The sequence below is a fragment of the Gorilla gorilla genome, chromosome 2 (genome assembly GCF_029281585.2).
Source record: "Gorilla gorilla gorilla isolate KB3781 chromosome 2, NHGRI_mGorGor1-v2.1_pri, whole genome shotgun sequence".
NCBI classification, from domain to species: domain Eukaryota; kingdom Metazoa; phylum Chordata; class Mammalia; order Primates; family Hominidae; genus Gorilla; species Gorilla gorilla.
The window spans coordinates 119,346,887-119,369,624 of NC_086017.1; the positions used below are offsets into that span (position 1 = coordinate 119,346,887).

The window sequence follows — 22,738 nt, forward strand, 5'->3', positions numbered from 1 at the left end:
ACCCAACAAGTAACAAATGCTCAATTAACTTAATTAATTGTAATTTTGAATTGTAATATCATTAAGTACAATTTTCTAAAGATTATTACAATAATATAGCACTTAATGGTATTAAAATTTAAAATCATAATTAATTCCTTTACCTCCATTTACCTTTATGTAAGCCAGAATTAAGAAATCAATAAATACTTAATACCATTAAGTATAACAATAATTATTATTGATATTAATTATAGCTCTTTTCCAAACAAGGTAGCCCTTAAGGTTTGCACAGAATGATCCCCATGCTTTGACCATATCTTCCCATCTTCAAGTAACGTTTTCTAATCTTCTTATAAATATGCATTGACTTCCTTCTTACCAGATACACTTACCTCAAGGATTTCAAAACCAGTGATGTCAAGAATGCCAATGAAGAACTGCCTTGACAGCTTGGCATCCAGGGCCCTGTTGATCCGTGCCACTAGCCACTTAAACATCCTTTCATACATTGACTTGGACAGGGCACCGACAGCACAGGTTACCTAGAAATCACATTGAAAACACTCCTTCATCTGACTGAAGTGTTCATTTTAATCCTGGGCATTCTCTATCAGCAACTGCCTTCTAGTCAAATTAGGATGTCTTTATTGACCTTCTGTGCTTCCAACATTCTGCTGAATACAATGAGAAAAGGAAGAAAAGAAAGAGAGAGAGAGAGAAAAAGAAAGAAAGAAAGAAAGAAAAGGAGAAAGAGGAAGGAAGGGAGGGAGGAAGAGAGGGAGGGAGGGAGGGAGGAAGGAAGGAAGGAAAGAAGGGAGGGAGGGAGGGAGGGAGGAAGGAAGGAAGGAAGGAAGGAAAGAAGGGAGGGAGGGAGGGTGAAAATGAAGGAGAGAGGAAGGGAAGAAAAAGGAGGAAAGGAGATGGGTAGGAGAAAGGAGTAAGCTAGCCTGGTGCCTCCTTATGAAAACACAGATGAGAGGAATCATGTTCCTATTATTAAAGGACTAACTATCCCGGGGTATGGTGTGGTGATGTGTCCCAAAGCCTTGCTATTCAAAGTGTGATCCTAAGACCAGCAGCAGCACCACCTAAGAGTTTGTTAAAAATGCAAACTCTCAGGCCCAGTCCCAGACCTACTGAATCAGAATCTGTAAGCTAACAATCCCCAGCTGATTCCTATTGACAAAGACTCTCTCCTTGACCAAACTTTAATGAGGATCCTCTGATCCCTTGCCTCCACCTTACCTGTCCTGTCTTCAGCCTGTCTAGCCCAGCTGCAGGAAGAAGTCTGCTGAATCACTCACCCTTGATCTCTGATTAAATTCCTTATCCCTCACCTTTGATGTATATGTTCTTGGCCTACCTTTAGCAAGAATCCTGTTAGGTCAATTTAAAAAAATCCTCCTACCCCCTGTTAGTAATTTTCCATCCACTGATCCCCTCCCTCTGGTCTTGGGCTGTAAATCCCCACTTATCCTTGTTTTACTTGCAGTTGAGCCCAGTATCTCTCCCCTGCTGCAATGTATCTATTGCAGCAGTCCTGAATGAAGTCTTCCTTACCATCTTAATAAGATTCAGAATATTTGTAATACCATGCACAATAGTTTGAAAAGTAGTGGTATAGTACATTAGAAATTTATAATCCCTAACCCTTGTTCTGCCACTGCTGTAGCTGCTATAAATTGTGTAACCTTTGGCAAGTGATCTAACCTTTCTGGAAAGCAACATCTTCATCTGAAAAACACTCTTAAAGGATCTTCCTAGCCTTAGCTTCCAACTCTTTATTATATTAGTTCCCAGTTTTGCTCTCAACAACCTGGACAGAGAATAGCCATTTGTGAATCATTCTGACTCAGATTCTCCTGCTGTAAAACTGAGGCTGCCTTTTCCTTCCCTGGAGGGGTGTGGAAAAGGTTCTAAAGTAACCTACTGGGGAGAGCGCCAACCTTTGTGCCTGGATGATGCTCTATAAATGCAGATCCTACTTCCATAACTCCAATAGCACTGCTGTAGTAGCAGGTTTCTGACATACTCCAAGGAAGGGAGAATTTTAGCTGGCCATTCTCCAAGCCTGGAAACAGAACTTGCTCCAATCACTTAACATTTAAAATAGGCCTATCACATCCATCCTTCTGCCCAGGAGAGAGCACACAGCAGGAGCCAGTTGGTGTCTGGTGGTGATTTAGTTATGAGTCACCCACTCCCTGATCAGTTATCTTGAGTCATTTCCACAGTAATCCATAAGCTGGATGGCATCACAGTTTTTTATTATCAGCATCAAGAGCACACACGTACAAATAAAGCATCAAGAATGATTTTCATCCTCTGTAACACTGAAGAAATCACTCTGTCTACAGCAGTCACTTTGAAACTTTAAAAAGAACATGACTAACTTGCTCACCCCCTTTTAATTCCCTAAATACTTGAGAAGTGGGAGTGGGAGAGACACTGTTAGGTCAGGTGTGGCAAGTAGTGGAGAAACACAGGAAGAAAGCCTGGAAATGTAGGCAGTAGGATAAATGGATAGTAAAGGTCTGCTGAATGAATTCATGAAACAGATCAATATGTTGCTCACTAATTAATCATTTTCATCATTTTCTGTCCAATGGAGAGGAAATGAGGTGGCTAAATCTATATTTCCACTTTTCAAGGGTTAAATGCACCCATTTCTTAGCTCTTTTTAAAATAACCTCACAGAAGGCTTTGGTTACTGGGGGGCAATAGTGCATATAGAAAACAACAACAGAAAAAAAATAACAAAGTCAAATAGTTAATCTTTTTTGTTTGTTTTTGAGACAGAGTGTTGCTCTGTTGCCCAGGCTGGAGTACAATGGCACGATCTCAGCTCACTGCAACCTCCGCCTCCAAGGTTCAAACGATTCTCTTGCCTCAGCCTCCCAAGTGGCTGGGATTACAAGCACACACCACCATGCCCGGCTAATTTTTTGTATTTTTAGTAGAGACAAGGTTTCACCATGTTGGCCAGGCTGGTCTCAAACTCCTGACCTCAGGTGATCCACCTGCCTCGGCCTCCCAAAGTGCTGGAATTATGGGCATGAGCCACCGTGCCCAGCCAAAATTTTTAACTATGTTGATCCCTCTCTTTCTCATCCGTAAAATAATAATAATGAAATATGTGTAGCTCAGGGTTGTTGTGAGATATCCAGTGAGACAGAGGATAAAAACTGACAGCATATTTGACGCTTAGTATCCAATAAATGTTAATCCTCCCTTTTCCACCCCTTTTCTGCTTTTATCACTTTCTCATCCTCACCCCAGTATTTACTTACTAGTTGTGTCACCTTGAGTGGTTAATCTTTCTAAGGGTCACTATCTGTAGCTGTAAAATAGAAATAACAAGATCTACTTCATAGGCTTGTTATTCGATTAAATGAGATAATCCATACAAAGCACTTAGTACATCACCTATAGTTAGTACTCAGTGGACATTATTATTATTTTATTATTAATCATAAAGTAACTTATTTCTAGGTGACATAGTTAGAAATATCATGGAATCATAAAATACTAGACCTGAAGATCCTTAGTTCTTGATAGTCATATATAGCAGCTTTCACCTTGGGATGGCATCTCCTCAAAGGAGGAATGCATTTAGAAATGCAAGTGGCATTTTCTGGTTGTCACAGTGACTAAGAATGCTACTGGCATTTAGTTACCTGGGGGCCAAGAATCCCAAACATCTACAGTGTGCAAGACACTCTCATCCATAAAGAACTGTCCCGTCTTAAATGCCAATTACCATTGAGAAATACAAAGTTGTTCAACCACTTCAATGTGGGGCTCAGAGAGATGAAGACAATTAACCAAGGTATCAGAGTTAGTTAGCATTATAGCTAGAACTAAATTTTGTATAGAATGTTAACGTTGCAAAAATTTTTCCCATCTTTTGCAATTGTCATCAACAGAGCATACATGTCTCTATTTTTAGCAATGGCAATTGTCTCTATAAAATCAGAAAAATTCCTAAGGGAAAAAAAAAGCCTTAGAGTGTGCTTTCTTACTATGTCTCCAGGAGAGAGAGAGAGAGAGAGAGGAGGAGGATTTTTTATTTTAATGTTGAATAATAATATATTAGCTTGTTTCACTGGTCCTATTACACTAAAGGCTGGAGTCCTTACTATAATATTGTGTCTTTAATTCCTCAGAACACAATATTAGAGAGCTGAAGACTTGTTCTCAGCCCTCCTAGGGGCTCCTTATTTTTTTTATTTTTTTATTTTTTGCTTTTTTTGTTTTTATTATTATTTTAATTGATAAATAATTATATATATTTATGAGGTACAGAATGATATTTTGATACATGTATACAATGTGGTAATGATCAAATCAGGGTTATCAGCACATCTATACCTCAAACACTGATCATTTCTTTATATTAGAAACATTCAAAATCTGCTCTTCTTGCTATTTGGGCTCATTGGTTTTATACAGAGAAAAACCCTGTTCTATAAACATAGCATGTCATGCATGCATGTTGTGGTGAATGTCTAAGAAGGCATGAAACTGCCGAACAACTCTAACCCCCTGCCAAGAAATAGCTCAGTTATGTGTCCTGCTGATCGTGATTCAAGTTTAGCTCAATGTAGTCTATTTTAACATGTGTGGAGCACTTACGGCTTACAGGGCATTGTTTTAGATGCTTGGAGTACTAAGATGAATTAGACACAGTTCATGCTTCAAAGAGGTTAGAAGACAAAAATCTAAGCAGATTATTTCAATATAGTATAGTTAGTATTATAGTAGAGGTAGAATTATCCATTTATAGAGTAAGCTAAATTAATAAATTGATTTTGATCAGTCATTTAAATGTTTTAAATAACACAGACACATCAGTTACCTTAACATACCAAGGGAAACACATCTATTCTACTCATCATATATAAGATGACTGTCTTATATTACAAATTTGTACATTTGTCTATCTCTCTTTCAGAGTTAGGGTGTATACTGAGTAAGACAATCAGTATCACCTAAGTACTAGCTATATATCCTTTGGAATGTTACTTAACATTCTCTTTGACTCAGTTTCCTCAACTAGGAAAAACATAAATTATGCATTTCTGCCCTACTTAGCTCTGAGTATTATTGTAAGAATAGAAGGCAATAATACTGTGAATGCTTTATCCATACTATGTGTGACACCACTTCCTCTTTCCAGAAAGGCTACATTTCTCAGCCCCTTTCTGTAGCTAAAGGTATTATTTTACTAATTCTTACCAATGGACTGTTAGTGAAAGTGATATTACTTCTAGCCCAAGCAGTTAAAGGTGGTTGTACTTTCTCTGCAAATGATCTTTTCTCCTTGTGCAGTCACTTTGGAGGCCGTGTGTCCCAGATGGCACAGAACTACAAAGAACTACATAGAACTACAAAACAGAGAAGGCTGTATACTCTGTATTGCACTTGATGTAAGAAATATCTTGTTGTCACTGAGATTTTAGTGTGTGTGCATTACTGCAGCCCAGCTTATCTCATATTTTCCCTTACACACTACAGATATAAATTATTATTTTTGAAACATACTAGCATGCTTAGATGGTCTCATTACCCAGTGGCCCTGGGAATATTTACTGCATTAAGGCAAAGCCTCAGAGAATTTGTTATTCTCTACTATAACATTCTCCTGGATGCTAAACAAAATCTACATGGCGTTCCATCTCTCATTTCTGTTTTCAACACACACCTCCTTTCAAATATTGATTTTTAGCATATGTCCTAAAACTGTTTCTCAACTAACGTGTCACCATGTGTCTTTTATGCCAAAGGAGCCAATATGCCAAATACGTGAAGCATGCCAATTTGCCAATTTTTTCCATGTTAGGAATGAACAGCTTTGAAAGCTTCCTCGCTGGATGACAAAGATGTTGATCACAACAAGTGGAGGGTTTGTCTGCATCTGCAAAGATACTTGGTACCTAAGGGAAAACTTTCAAAATGTATGTTTCAGACAAGAGCATTTACTGTGGTGTGCATCACAAGTAAAAACATTTGGAATAGTCATCCCAAGAGCTCTTTTTTGCTTATTTATAGAAGCTTTCATTATTGCAAACATCCTTAGTAGTTGAAAAATATACAGTACAATATATATACAATTATTGGAAGATCATAGAATAATAATGCTCTTGAAATATCACCTTACCTGTTCTATAGTTTGACCTCTGGTAACATATTCATTACCAACTTTGATTCTAGGATGGATCAAGCACTTTACCAACTCAGAGGAGTTAATGCCCATGAGGAAAGCAGCTTTGTCAGCATCTGGTCATCAGAAATAGAAGAAAAGGAAGGAGAGAGGAAAACACTGTTAAGATTCATTCCATTATAGCCAAACTAACTACCCAGAGGACAAAAAGATAGTGTGTTTAGATCAACGTAGCAAAGTAGACTGTAGTTTTCAAATAAATGCCTGAATCCTAAAAGTTTAAAGGAAATTATTTCTTCAAAATACAAGTCAAAGCCACATTGAAATCTCACTTCTTCAGTTTGTTGGCATTAAGGAAAAAGAAAATATAATGCCACTCACAGCCACTAGAATGACTATAATCAAAACGGCAGACAATAACAAGTGTTGACAAGGATGTGGAAAAATGTGAACCCTCATGCATTGTGGGTGGGAATGCAAAATGGTGTGTATTTGCTGTGAGAAACAGTTTGACAGTTACTCTGAAGTTAATCATAGAGTTACTATGGAACCCAGCAATATCACTTTTAGGTACACACCCAAGAGAAATGAAAACATATGTTCACACAAAAAATTGTACACAAATGTTTCTAGCAGCATTATTCACAATAGTCAAAAGGTGGGAAAAAGTGAAATGTCCATCACTGATGAATGGATTAAAAAATGTGGTATACTCATATAATACGATATTGCTAGTCATTTTACAAAAATGAAGTATTGATGTGTGCTACAACATGGCTGAAACTTGAAAACATTATGCTAAGTGAAAGGAGTCAGACACGAAAGGCCACATATTGCAGGATTCCATTTCTATGAACTGTTCAGAACAGGCAATCCATAAGGGCAGAAAGTCGATTTTGGTTGCCACAGGCTGAGGAGAAGCAAAAATCAAAATAACTACTAATAGTTGCTAATAAAAGTTTATTTTTGTGATAATAAAATGTTCCGGAATTAGATAGTGGTGGTTGCACAGCCTTGAGAATATACTAATACCCAATAACTATACAGTTTAAAAGGTAAATATTATGGTGTATGAATCTTCTAAAAGAGGACTAGTATCAAGAAACAGACTCTTTCAAAAATTGAGATACAATTTGTCTGAAGGACATGGAAAATGCCATCTTTATAATTTGTTTTCTCTTTCTATGTATGTACTTGTGGACTCTTTCAACAAAACACGGACTTGGGCCATGTAATCTGATAATTATAGACAAGCACCAATCAACAGAAGCCAGGACACTTGCCAGCTATCTGTAAAACACCCTTCCTTTCCCGGCAAGGTCTCTGTTTGCTCCGTAGTGCCCTCTGCTGCCCAACAATAATACTTACACCCCACAAAATTGTTTTATGTAACAAAGCTTCCATTTCCTCAAGAAGTGGAGAATAAGTATTATCAGAAGGAAAAGTAAATAGGCATGCATCACTTCAGGTATGAAAAAATGACACAAAATAATGACACAGGCAAAAATTTATAAGCTTATTTCAAATTGTAGATTATTTCAGTTACCAACAAAATAAATATTCCACTCATCCAAAACCCCTCTCTGCTTTCTATTTTAAAGGAATTTGGAGATATGCTAGTATGTCTGGCATAGTCATTCTGTTGAATAATGTCTTATAATAGAAGGTAATGCAGCCTTTCTTTAATTCACTAAAGAAAATAAACTGCAAATTTTCCTGAGCAATAATCACGAACAGAAAATAAAGTAAAAACAAAACACAATTAGAGAGCTCTATCTCGTCTGTATTAGCAATATCAATTTCCTTTTCACAGCCTTTAAAATGTTTACAAGGCTTAAAATGTTTGAAATGTTTGATTTTCTTATAAACTAAAATCAATATATATAATACATACATTGCTACAAGCTACATACCTACTTTATGTTAGTTTATTTGCAGTGATAATAGCCTGGGTACTTGGTTGCTATGAAACCTTTCAAAACACAAAGCCTATTTGGAAAAATAAATGAAAATCAAAGGTAGAGCAGACATGCCCATCCTATACTGAGATGTGCCTGCTAACAGTGCCAGGTTTGGAGGCAAAAGCTTGATAATTTCAAATTGAGAATCCAGTATGTCAAATCATAGACTTTTTGAACTGAAAGAGACTTTATAGAGTATCTAATCCAATGTGAAAATATTTAAAAGATGGGAAGAAATACAATGTGCCTGGTCAACCTGAGTGGAGATGAACAGTAACCAACAATGTGAAAAACAATTTTCCAGTATCTGTCCAGGTTTAAAAAAAAAAACAGAGAAACATTTGTTTTTTCTAAGCTTTGGAAGCATGAAGAGAGATAATACAGGTAATAATAGTCTCAAAGAATAGTTCCCCACGCCGAGTCTTCATATATCCTTTTTCCAGTGTTAAGCACAGTCCTTTGAGTCTATTTTTATCCATGAACAAAAGAAACTCAGATTCTCTGAGGAGTATCCCACCTTAAGCTTAACAGAAATAGCATCTAACATTACAGGATTATTTGTCACTTACTCCAGAGATAGTTGAGTATCTATAGACAGGACTAGTGTACCCTGGATTTACTCCAGAGATTTACATTATACATCACATATGTTCTCTGTTTTGGGGGGAAAGAGGAAACAATAGAGGTCATCATGTTCCAAAAAGTAAATTACTTCATTTGCACTAAATGTTTACAGTTTGCAACCAAGATGAAAATGGCGTAAATCTATGACTAAATGCCCATCTGACATTCAGGAACTACTGTTGTAAAGATAGCACTATGTGTAAACATATTTTAATCATATTCCCAAATAGGCTTTATGAAATTCCCACCCATAAGCATCAGTTCCTTCAGGACCTTGTGAATGAACCCATGGACTTTAATTAGGCTGCATGATCTTACCCGGGAGAGGTAACATTTAGCTAGAGCGGTGGTTCTCAAGCATCAGTGTGTATTGGAGTAGCCTGGAGAGCTAATCAAAGATTAAACAACAGGCTCCCTGAAGCAGGTTAGGGGCTGGGCCGCTCTAGTTTATCATGTTACCCAGGTGATTCTGATACACATAAAAGTTTGAGAACAAAGTTGTTATTGTGGTAGTCCTCAACTTTGACTGCACACTGGGGTCCCTGGCAAGTTGTAAAAACAAATACTGATGCCTGAAATTCACCCACAGAAATCTGGCTTGTCTGGCTTGGGTAAGGCCTGAGCTTCAGGATTTTAAAAGTTCCCCAGCGATTCTGTTGAGCAGCCAAGTTTGCAAACTATTGTCTAGAGAATAATAACCAGGTTTCGTAAGTTTATTTTGAAATCAGGAAGATGGGAAGAACAAAGTATGACTTCACCTGAAAACAGGTAAAAAGGTAGAGAAACTCAAAAAGGAATCTTTTCCAAATTTCCAATTCTGTCCCAGTTCAGTCCCATCTGCAAATAACCAGATATGAAAGAATGAAGCAAAATCCAGTTTTGTCAGTCTACAGGGGTTATGATAATGATATTAATCTCTTTTATGGAAGGTTATAATACAATTTTTGAGCTGTTCATAGTTCATTAATTTATTAAACAAAGTACTGAGCATTTGCTATGTGTAAGCCCTGATGCTAGATAATGTAATAAGAAGATAAATAAAAAAGGCAAAAATCCCTGGCATCAAGAAATTATAATCTATGAGAGTAAATAAGACATGGGAAAAAATAGTATGTCAGTAAAACATCTGCATAAGAGACACAGAAATCGAGTATCACAAAACTGTGAAGTAGGGCAAGAGCCCTTCTGGACTGCATGACTGGGGAAGGATTAAAAAAGAAACAACATTCAATCTGAGCCTTGAAGGATGACAAGAGTTTTTGTAGGCAAATATGGGGGAAGAAGAGTTTCCTTAACAATGAACAGCACGACTTGAAGCCACAGGCGTTGAAGAGTACAAGGTATGGTCAAAGAAGAGGGTTGTAACCCAGATGGACTGGACTACGATACCAGGGAGTGAGTGAGAAACTGAGAAAAGCGGGTGACTTCTGGTCGCAGAAGACATCTAATGCCGCTATAACATATTAATTAAAGAATGGGGAAATGTTAAAGGAGCTGTAAGCAGAGAAATGACATAATTAGAGTCATGCTTTAGAATGCTTAATTTTGGAAATGTGCAAGACAGACCAGAGTAGGAAGTTTTAAAGTACAGAATGAACCCATTGCAGAATGCTGAAGTGTGAGATGCTGAAGCTCCAAATTCGTAATGAGAAAGGGAGAAAGAGAGACTGAGAAATATGACTAGGAGGTTTCCAGTCTGAGAAGTAGAAAGAAGAACAATACCATAAATATGAATAGAAATGCCAATAGGAAGACATCACTTAGGGAAGAAGATGATGGACTTTTAGCCATGCAGAGTTTAGGATACTAGAAAATATGCAGCTGAGAGTTGGAAATATGGAGTTGGAACTCAAGAAAGAGGCAAAGGCTAAGATGCCCCTTTGGGTTTGGGTGCCCTTCCCCGTTCCTTCTTCTCCATCTGTCCAGCTCCTTCAAAACCTTCCTAAATAATTAACTGGGAAAAATTTACCGAAGCTTAATATATTAAGAGCCCTTAGAATTAAAGAAAAATTCAACACCTCCATTTTTAAAATGAGCTAAAGGTAGAAGCATACTGAAAAAAACTCAGTATCCAGTAAGATGCTTAAGTTAATTATGGTACATTCATACAATGGAATATTTTGTAGCCATCTAAAAAGATATTGCAGAAAAGACAAAAGATGTTCACATATAATTTGGTAAAAAAATACTAGGCTGAAACAACATGAATATGATCACATATTTTTATTTTAAAAAGTTATATGTGTATATTCAACTAGAAAATGCGTAAAAAATATGTCCTTTGGCATTCACAGTGATTGTCTCTGAGTAGGTAGGATTCACGTAATGAATAATTAGCCATTACTATGTGCCAGGCACATTTTAAAACCTGGAAATATAGCAGTGAACACACCAAATGAGGTCCCTGCTCTTACAAAGCTTACATCTGGTGGAGATTGAGGGGTGGAGGCTAGGACATTCAATAAAAACTAGCTGTATGAATGACATGAAGAAAAATATTTAGATTAGGGGGATAGTGGTGGAGGTAGCTAGAGAAGGCTTTTCTAATAAGGTAACATCCAAGAAGTTACTTTAATAAGTGAGGGAGTAAGACATGAGAACAGGAGAAAAGTTCCAGGCAGAAAGAAGAGTTAGTGAAAATAGTCCTGCAATAGGAGTGCTTACATGCTCCAAAAACATCCAAGAGGCCAGGACATGTGAGTGTAGGGAAATGAGAGACGAGAAAATGATAGATTTTGCTACTAACGGTAGGGATTAGAGAGAGACAGAGAAGTATTGGTTGGTGCAAACATAATTGCAGTTTTTGCTGTTAAAAGTAATGACAAAAACCAAAATTACATTTGCACCAACCTAATATCATAGAGGTTAAGGAAGCTGTGACAGGAACGTGGGGTTTTATTTGGAGCCATTGTTGAGTTTAGAGCAGAAGCAGGACATGGTGGAACAAGGGCTGACTGACACTGTGAAAGGACTGACAGTAGCTTCTGGGTGCAGAGCTATCCACCTATCATCATAGGCAAGGATGCAAGCAGGGAGACCAGGAAGGAGGCTGTAGTAAGAAATGGTGGCTCGGGCTAGGTGGTGGCAGTGGGCATGGCCATGGTGATAAGTTGTGAGCTTTTGGATGTATTTCAAAGGTAGAGACAATGAAAAAGAGAGGAGTCCAGGATGATTCTGAGATTTGAGTCAGGGCAATTGGGAGAACCTAGGTGGCATTTTTGAAGAAGACCGAGAAATGAAGAGTTGGTGGTAAAGGCAGGGTGGGATGAAGAGTTCAGTTCTATTCATGTTGAGTTTGAGATGGGCACCAAAGAAATGAGCATAGAAAGGGAAGAGGAAAGATTCAAGGCTTGAGCCCTGAGCAGCCCTAGAGCAATTAGCAGTAGGGAAGATAAGGAAGCTCCAGCAAAGAACCTGAGAAGAAGCCAAAAGGGAGAGTGGAGGAGATTACACATTTCATTTGCTCATCTGTGTTTTTTGATTTATCAGTAAGTATGCCTTGTTTTTGTAATAAAAACCATTCTTTAAGAAAAGCCTTTGTTTTAAAGCATGGAGAAAGCAAACAGGATGGCAAAAATAAAATAAGATGCCATAAAAGCATATGTGAATATGTTAATATATAAGATGTTTACAAGATCTTCATAACACATTGCCTCACTTCATTCACATCTGTGCTGTGTCCTCTTCTCTGAGGGACTGACTTCCTGACCACCCTATCTACAACAACCTCTGTGTCCTATTATTCTTTATTTTTTTAACTCTGCTTTACTTCCTTTTTGTATGGAACTTGTTACGTATTTATGTATTTATTGTCTAACTCCCACACTAGACAAGACAGGGACAATATCTTGTTCATGGATGTATCCCTAGCATCAAGAATAGTCCCTAGCACAGACTGGCCTCCAAAATTATTTGTTGCACAACAGGCCAGGCATGGTGTTTCAGGCCTGTAATCCCAGCACTTTGGGAGGCCGAGGTGGGTATATCACTTAAGTTCAAGAGTTGAGACCAGCCTGGCCAACACGGCAAAACCCCATCTCTACTACAAATATAAAAATTAGCCCAGTGTAGTGGTGCACCTGTAATCCCAGCTTCCCAGCTACTCTGGAGGCTGAGGCACAAGAATCGCTTGAACCTGGGAAGCAGAAGTTGCAGTGAGCTGATATTGCCCCCCTGTACTCCAGCCTGAGCCACAGAGCAAGATTCTGTCTCCATTAAAAAAAAAAAAAAAATCACAAACTTGTCAAACAACAACAAAAAAATCCTAATTTTAAAAATAGGCAAAGGACTTAAATAGACATTTCTCAAAAGATATACAAATGGCCAATAAGCACATAAAAAGATGTTCAACATCACCAACCAGTAGGGAAATGCAAATCAAAACCACAATAAGATACCACTTTATACCCATGAAGATGGCTACTATAAAAAAAAAAAAAACCAAAAAACAGAAAACAACAAATGTTGGCATGGGTGTGAAGAAATTGGAACCTTTGTGCATTGCTGGTGAAAATGAAAAGAGGTATGGCCACTGTGGAAAACAATATGATGGTTCCTAGAAAATATAACAGATTTACCATTTATTCTGACAATCCCACTTCTAGGTATATACACAAATGAACTGAAAGCAGAGACCCAAACAGATATTTATATACTAACATTCATAGCAGCATTACTCACAATAGCCAAAAAGTGGAAGCAACCAAGTGTCCATAGACTGATGAAAAGATAAGTGTGTTATATGCATACACTGGAATATTATTTAGCCTTAAAAAGGAATGAAATTTTGATACATGCTACAACATGGATGAACCTTGAAGACATTATGCTAAGTGAAATAAGCCAGTTACAAAAGGTCAAATATTGTATGATTACACTTACATAAGGTGTCTAGAGTCAGAAGGTAAAACAGTGGTTACCAGGAGTACAGGAAGGGGATAATGGGGAGTTTTGGTTTAATAAGTACATAGTTTATTCAGGCTGACATGATGAAAAAGTTCTGGCAGTGGATTACATTGCTAATTACACAACAATGTGAATGTTCTTCATGCCACTGAACTGTACACTTAAACATGGCTAAAATTGTAAATTGTGTGTTATATATATTTTATTCATTAAAAATATAAAATTTTAAAAAGTAGGTGTTGAAAGAGTTGAATGAATGGGTTTTCTCTTTTTGTTTCGGTTGTAAGGAATTTTAATATTAAATGTAATAACAACTATGCTTTCTTCTTTTCATAATTGTGGGGATTTATTTTAATGATCATTCTAGACAGATCATTCATTGTAAGATGCCTCAAATATTTCTGGTAAGCAGATAAGAGTATAGATTTTTTTAAATGTGAAGAAAAAACAAGGAGAAATAAAGCCTCCTGGTCTCACCCCTGTGAGTTAGTTACTTCCCACTGGAATTCCAATGGCCTTAGTTCACATCTCTATTATGTCACTTAATACATTTTATCATAATTTGCTCCTTATTTTTGTATTTTTATTTTATTTTTTTGAGACTGAGTCTCGCTCTGTCACCCAGCCTGAAGTGCAGTGGAGCGATCTCGGCTCACTACAACCTCTACCTCTAGGGTTCCAGCGATTCTCATGCCTCAGCCTCCCAAGTAGCTGGGATTATAGGCATGCGCAACCACGCCTGGCCAATTTTTTGTATTTTTAGTAGAGACAGGGTTTCGCTATATTGGCCAGGCTGGTCTTGAACTCCTGGCCTCAAGTGATCCACCCACCTCGGCCTCCCAAAGTGCTGGGATTACAAGCGTGAGTCACGGTGTCCGGCCATAGTTTGTTCCTTTCTCTCATTGTTCTCAATAATCTACGTGCTAAAGGCATACTGTGTCTTAATTCTCCTTCACCCAAGTTTAGCAAATTGACTGGATCATCAATAATTATTGAGGACTGCTTCTTATTCTGTGATAGGAGGATTCTACATTAGAATGGTAGTTGACAGAACCGTTTTTGAAGAACAGCAATCAAGGGAGACACTATTGATTAATTTTAAGTAAGAGATGAAGTTAACTGCAAGGTAAAGGGGAGCAGGCTTGGGCCCAGGGATTTGAAGTATATACCATATCTTCAAAGTAATTCTTACTTTCTGTACCATCTGCTTCCAGTTGCTCTTCTCTAGCTTTCTGTTTAAATTTCATGTTTCCAAAGTGCATGATGGCTCCAGTGAGTTTATAGCATCCATACTTCTCATCAGGAAGAAAGCCCAAGATGTCCATGGCTTGCTGTAAAAAGAGAAACAGATGGCCCTGTCTTCATTTGCCTAATGGCTGCAGTGAGCACCTCACCCCCGCTGTGTTACACCTCGGGCTGTGGGCTGAGGGGAATGAGACAGACAGCTCTGTTCAAAGCAATGCAAATCAGCCCTGTTGGCACTTGGTCACCCGCAGTCTGTTCATCCCTTTAAAAGAGAATTAGGAAGGCACAACACTAGGCTTGTTTAGTTCCCAGTAGTTTTAGAACTTTCCTTCAATGCCCTGCCTCTCTCTTGTTCCTTCCAGCAACAGATCACTAACTGGCTATATGAGGTCAATTATTTTGCCTTTCGTGGTTATGGCAGAAAGCACCATATCTGCTGAGTTGCTTGTTTCTGTGATCCCACAGGTTCTGACTTTATTCCAGAGGAGACACATTTCAAAGACTGGTGAAAAGAAAGGTTTAAGAAAAGCCACCTCACCATAAAATTGCATCCTAAGAATCCACTGCACAAGGTGTGCATTCTCATACACCCCAGGAGGGAAAAAATTGGTACAATCTTTCTAGTGGTTAATTCAGAATATGTACCAAGAGACTATAACAAATTCATAATCCTTAGTATTTTCACTTCTAGGAATCTAGCATAAGGTGAATCTGATATACAGAAAAAGTGTTTAGCTACAGAGATATTCACCTCAGTGGGAGTGAAAAAAAACTTGAGTCTAACACTAGGAGAATAGCTCAATAAACAACAGGACAAATGCCTGATAAAATCTTAAGTATCCACTTAAATGTTTATGAAGAGTTCTTAACGATACTTGAAATGCTTAAACAATTAAACTGAGAAAGCAAATTCTATATGCCAAATGTCTATGCAGCATAATTACAGTCTTTTGGTAAAAAACAAAAAACACTAACATGACCATACAAAAGCAGCTGCAAATAGATAAAAACAGAATAAAAACTGTAAAGATATACACCAAATAAAAGAGATGTTTGCCATTGAGTTGAAATATCTTTCTACTTTTTCATAGCTTCCAAAGTTACTATATTGACAATGTGCAGTTTTCTCACAAATAAGTAAACTTTGGACAGAAGCAGCCCTACACCCCTACGGAAGCAAGACCACTTCTCCGGGTCCCTAAGAACAGAACTCCAAGATTCTGTCTTTCATTTCTCATTGCCATTACCAGATTTTGCTTTGACAACTAACAAGCCTTACTTCTGTGGCCAGCAATTCTTCAGCATCATCCAAGCTCTCCACAGTAACTGCTCCACAGGAGCAAAAGTGGAAGTCTGAGGGATCTGCAGATACCAGGAGCATGTCTAGAGTGGGAAAACCATTCGTTAAACAGCTTAAAGAAATCTGCAAGGCCTTAGAAAATAATTGGTCAATATTCGCAGTTTAGTCTAGTTTATATCATACTTGTAAACAAGTCAAAATAAAATCCATATTTTAGACCCAAACTTCTACAATCAATGTTTGCCCTCTATTAACTTGTCAGTCATGTGTTAATGCCGCCCAAGAGAAGACAGGCTGGCAAATTCAAAAAGCAGATTCAATTGCAGCAGTTTCAATAGGTGTAAAAAAAAAACAAAAACAAACAAACAACAAAAACAACAAAAACACACGTAATGTGTGTTGGCAAAACTTTGAAAACAGGAATTTGGCCTAGGTTTATGACTGAGGGCTGGAGGACAAAAGTATTTTGTAAAATTATAAGTAGAACAGACCTGAGCTTCAAAAGCTAGGAAGCAGCCAGAACCTGGGGTCAGCGCCCAGGGAACATTAGCAGGGCAACCCTGTCACATCACATCCTCGCTGTTAGAGAACTGAGTCTGTCTTTCAAGGGATCCATAAATCAGCTGCTGTGTTCAGTGCTGCACCCTGATATGTCTAAGAGTCCTGACGTGATTCACTTAGTCAGGAAACATAATCCAGGCTGAAGCAGAGGCAGGCTGTCAGCCACGCATCATCAGCTGACTTGGCAGAATCACATTAACCTTTCACTGTCCAACACTTGCTCCCAGTGAAGTTTTTCTGAGCTGATCTTATTTTTCTATTTATTGCTCAATGAAGTGAAAATCGGTTATCTTGAACTCCAAATCTCAGAAACAAAGAAATTGGGCTACATAAATGTTCATAGCAGTTTTGTTAGAAAACAAGTCAAATAACCATCTGCAGTTGAATGGGTTAACAAACTGTTGTATATCCATACAGTGGATTATTATTCAGCAAACAAAGGAATGAGCTATAAATACGTGCTAGAACATGGAAGAATTTCAAAATAATTATGCTGGGTAAAATAAGCCTGACAAGAAGAATATACACTCTATGATTTTGTCTTTAAACATTCTAGAAAATGCAAACTAATCTATGGTGACAGAAAGCATATTAGTGGTTACTTAGGGACTGGGGCTGGGAAAGGAGGGCTCCAATGAGTGAAAAGGGACAGGAGGGAGGTATTATAAAAGATCCAAGGACACTTTTGAAAGTATACATGCATTATGTTGATTGTGGTGACAGTTTCATACACACTCATATATATGTTAACACTTACCTGTTATATACTTAAAACACGTGCAGTGTACTTTAGGTGAAAAGAACTTCAATAAATTTGTTTTATAAAACTTTAAAAATAAAATTGGCCTAGCTTAAATCCAGCAGGTGAATATGTGTATTTTAATAAAAATATCCTGTAAAAATTTTTACAGTACTTGTTTTTGAAATGATTTTTATTTTTTAAATTGACAATTTAAAATTGTATATATTTATGGTGTACAACATTATGTTTTGATACATGTATACATTGTGGAATGGCTTATTCCAGCTAAGTAATGTATCTGTCATTTCACATACTTTTTTTTTTTGTGGTGAGAATATTTAAAATCTACTCTGTTAGCCATTTCAAGTATATAATACATTGTTATTAACTATAATCACTATGTTGTACAATAGATCTTCTGAACTTATTCAACTTTTTTAGATTCTACATGCGTGAGATCATGTGGTATTTGTCTTTCTGTCCCTGCCTTATTTCATTTAGCATAATGTCCTTCAGGTTCATTCATGTTGCCATACTTGACAAAAATAACAAGATTTTCTTTCCTTTTCTTTTGAGGCAGGGTCTCACTCTGTCACCCAAGCTAAGGTGCAGTGGCATGATCACAGCTCACTGAAGCCTCAATCTCCCAGGCTCAAGTGATCCTCCCACCTCAGCCTCCCTAGTAGCTGAGACCACAGGTGTATGCCACCATGCTCAACTAATTTTTAAATTTTTTGTAGAAACGGGGTCTTGCTATGTTGCCCAGGCTGACCTTGAACTCCTGGGCTCAAGCAATCCTCCCTCCTGAGCCTCCCAAAGTGCCGGGATTACAGTCATGAGCTACCATACCCAGCCAAGATTTCCTTCTTTTTTTAAAGGCATAATAGTATCCTATTGTGTATATATACCACATTTTCTTTATCCAGTCATCCTTCATGGACACTTAGGTTTTTTCTCTATCTCGGCAATTGTGAACAATGCTGCATTGAACATGGAAGCACAGATACCTCTTCAGGATACTGAGTTCATTTCCCTTGGATGTATTCCCAGTAGTAGATGACTGGATCATATGGTAGTTTTGTTTGTAATCTTTTGAGTGACGTTCATACCATTTTTCATAATGACTGTAGTAATTTACAGTTGACTCAACAGTGAAAAAGGGTTGCCTTTTCTTCACATCTTTGCCAACATTTGTTATCTCTTGCCTTCTGATAGTAAGACAATATCTCATTATGGTTTTTGCTTTGCATTTCCCTGATGATTATTGATGTTGAGGCTTTTCTCATAGACCTGTTGACCATTTGCATGTCTTCTTTGGAGAAATGTCTGTCAGGTCCTTTATCCATTTTTAAATCCAGTTGTTTTCTTGCTATTGAGTTGAGTTCTTTATATATTTTAGATATTCAGCCCTTATCAGATGTACAGTTTGCAAATATTTTTTCCTGTTCATTCAGTAGATTCTCTCTTGATGATGCACAATTGTTGTATACTTTATGAAGTGAATACACAGGGTTGAGGCCAAATGTCAAGGATTCCAGGACGGAAGGACCTCTTGGTCACTTACCATCACTCCTGGAATTTATACACTAGTTGAATAGCAAGAATAGACACAATAAATAAATAGAAAGAAAAAAAGTCAAAAGAAAAAGAGGAGAAAAGGGAAAATATATGTAGGACCAAGCTATACAGACGGCAGTAAGAACTAAGGATTTTGAATGAGCCCTGTCCAAAAGAACTGAAGAAATGAGCATTAGCTATGCCTGGAACAAGGGTCAGATATAATTGAGAGCAAAGGAGTGAAGGGGTGCTCATGGCCATGTAGAGGTCAAATAGGGGCTGGCTCTGAGGTAACATGTCACCTCATTTCCTTCGCTCCTTCAGTGGGTGGCCAGCCTCTCTGCTGTGATTTCCATACCCAATTATTTTGTAGTATGGACAAATCCTCATATTTCAGGATATGTGGACATCATCCTCATATCGTTAAGATATGCCCTCTTGTATTAAGCCTCAGGATACTCTGAAGCTCTTCTTTAGCAAACATGGATGGTAAGAGTTCCAGATCATCTTTTAAAATGTCCCCCAAAAGGACAATGGGTGCTAAAACAGGTAGACTGACAATACCCAATCTGGACCACCAGATGTCAGACTTTGCACAGTAATCAATCTCAGCAACCCCCAAAGACCGAAGAAGATAAATGAACTCAGGATAAGCATGCATTTTCCATAGCAGCCCAAAGGCATCAGATGCTTCTATTAGTAAACAGAGTTGCTCTGAAAATAATCTTGCAGTCTCTTCTGGTACCCACATTAGATCTTACATGTCAGTTGCTCTATACCATCCAGAAACACATGTCAAGAGTGTTAGATTTGATAGGACTAATCAATGGAAGATCAAAAAAAATCCTGTTCCAGGTTGAGGTGGAGAGAAGGTGGGGAGGAGAATACGTGCTGCTTACATAACACCAATTACATCTATGGCAAAAATAATTGTCTCGTTTGCAGAGCTTTCCCCATTTGGTAAGGGTACTTTAAAAACCAAGTAGTCAAAACACTGCTAGATTTATACCATACTTAGTATAAGCATAATGGACTGGGAGAATTGTTCCCATCAGTTTACTAGCCTGGATCTGTAATCTTACCCTATGTCCACTTCTGTGGGAGCATTGTTGTCCTCAAAGGCTTACCTCAAATGCAATACCTCGGAAATCAAATCAGCGTGTAATTCTCCCCTTCCAATGACTTCCTATGCCACTTTAAACGGTCTGCCATGGCCTGCAATGCACTGCATGGTCTGGCCCCTGCCTATTTTACCCTACATTACCCTCTCTACTCTACCACCCACAGTGGCCATTTTGCTATTCCAAGAATAAATCAAATGCATTCTTGCCTCAGGACCTTTGTACTCACTGTTCCCTCCTCCTGGGATTTTATTCCTGGAAATCTTTGCCTACTTGCTCCCTTACTCATTGAGGTGTCTGCAAAGAATGTTGCCTTTTCGGAGAAATTCCCTGACAATTTCATCTAAAATAGAACTATCCACAACCCTACCAAACCCCATTTCTTTCTGTCCCCTCACTGTACTTTATTGTTCTTTATAGACCTGCCATATAACCTACAAAGAAATTAGATCATGTTTTTTTTTTTTTCTTTTTTGAGACAGATTCTCACTCTGTCGCCCAGGCTAAAGTGTAGTAGCACATTCTCAGCTCACTGCAACCTCCGCCTCCTGGGTTCAAGTGATTCTCCTGCCTCAGCCTCCTGAGTAGCCAGAATTACGAGCACCTGCCACCATGCCTGGCTAAGTTTTGTATTTTTCGTAGAGACTGGGTTTTACCATGTTAGCCAGGCTGGTCTCAAACCCCTGACCTCAAGCAATCCATCTGCCTCAGTCTCCCAAAGTGCTGGGATTACAGGTAGGAGTCACCACGCCCAGCCTAGATCATGTATTCTTTACTCATTTGTTGCCTGTCTTCCATACTAGACTATAAGCTCACATGGGCAGAGGCCTGTCTACCTTGTTCACCACTGTACCCCCTATGATTAAAAAGCAGTGCCTGGTGTACACATAGCAGCTCCATAATAAATATTTGTTGAATAAATACATGAAATTCATTCCCTTATTCCACTTTTTTTTCTTATTTTATGTTTATGGCACTATCATTCTCCTAATCAAATCACAAAACTTGGGGATATTTTTGACTGACTCATCACTCTTCCTCATTCTTACATTCAGTCTCTACCAAGACCTGTCTATTCTTCCATGAATCTATCCCTTTTCCCCCACCCTTCCATTCTCAGACACTCTCTTAGATCACTGTCTTGTCATCTCATACTGGGACATTTGCAATCCCTTCCATCCAAGTCTCTGCCTCCACACCATCCTGCCCATTACCAGCTTAATCGTCCCAAACACTGCCCTCAATAAATCACGACCTCCTATTGCCGCACCCCCCACAACACACTGACACACTTGCTCTGCCAACTCCCTGAGTTCAGAAACCATCGGAATAAAATCTCCACTATTCCTCTGTGCAAACCTTTTCCTTTAGTCAACCTGGTCTCTCTGTTCCCTGCTCCTGCTTTGCCCTTTCCCAACATTGTGTACACTCTTCCTCCTACCAGAAGTAGCCTCCACTCTTCACTTTGTCTGACTGAATCCCCTTCCCATTCTTCATATCCCAACCTAAATTCCCCTTCTTTATAAAACTCCCTGAGCCAGACACGGTGGTTCACACCTGTAATCCCAGCACTTTGGGAGGGCAAGGTGGGAGGATTTCTTGAGGCCAGGAGTTTGAGACCAGCCTGGCCAACATGGTGAAACCCCATCTCTATTAAAAAAGAAAAAAGAGAGGAAACTCCCATTGACCACCACACACTATGATGCTATTTCCCTCCCCTGGTCTCTTATCTATACCACCCATGTAGCTCTAATTAAGGCCTTAAATTAATGGTTTTATACACACACACACACACACACACACACACTCAACTCTGCTGGGCATCCTACCCATTTACAAATACTCTGCTTCTTTTTGCTACCAAATTGAAAAATAAGTGTTGCCATTTACTGTCTGTCCATATAAAATTATACAACACTAGTTCTATAATTGATTCAATTCCCTAAGTTTTAAGGATGAATATACTGAGGTCTAAATAGGCTAAGAAACTTACTGAATAACACTTTTTCATCCCCCAAATATGACTTATTTTTCTTGTTTTGGAATAACCCTAAGCTCCAGAATCCTACACTTACCATGAAGCTCTTTTTGTCCAGATAGAATTTGATAGAATATGTGGTAGTTCCTCTCTCCAGCCTGCTGGAAAATCACCCTGGACTTTTCAAGCAAATCTGGATGATGAGAAATGAATAAAAATTCATACTTAGGCATTCTTGCAAAATGTAGAAGAAAAGTAATCAGGCTGAGTGCAGTGGCTCACAACTGTAATCCCAGCATTTTGGGAGGCCAAGGCAGGAGAATCACTTGAGGCCAGGAGTTTGAAAACAGCCTGTGCAACATAGTGAGACCCCATTTCCACAAAGAAAAATTTTTAAAATTAGCTGGGCATGGTGGCACATGCCTGTAGCTGCAGCTACTTGAGAGGCTGAGGTAGAAGATTGCTTGATCCCAGGAATTCGAGGCTGCAGTGAGCCATGATCATGCCACGGCACTCCAGCCTGAACAACAGAGTAAGACCCTGTCAAGAAAGAAAAGAAAAGAAGGAAGGAAGGGAGAAAAAGAACGAGAGAGAGAGAA

The 22,738-nt window shown here is 38.4% G+C and overlaps 1 protein-coding gene across 2 annotated transcripts in view; it reads right to left on the bottom strand.

The window, feature by feature from the left end:
* Nucleotides 1-22,738, bottom strand: part of MYH15 (myosin heavy chain 15) — a 173,182-nt gene that overhangs the window by 92,962 nt on the left and 57,482 nt on the right. For both annotated transcript variants that reach the window (XM_031009296.3, XM_055383530.2), the window contains 5 exons: nucleotides 22,237-22,332; nucleotides 16,160-16,263; nucleotides 14,828-14,966; nucleotides 6,143-6,261; nucleotides 375-524 (listed from right to left, as the gene is read on the bottom strand). In XM_031009296.3, the coding sequence (XP_030865156.3) occupies nucleotides 375-524; nucleotides 6,143-6,261; nucleotides 14,828-14,966; nucleotides 16,160-16,263; nucleotides 22,237-22,332 (608 nt within the window). The remainder of the gene's footprint in view (nucleotides 1-374; nucleotides 525-6,142; nucleotides 6,262-14,827; nucleotides 14,967-16,159; nucleotides 16,264-22,236; nucleotides 22,333-22,738) is intronic.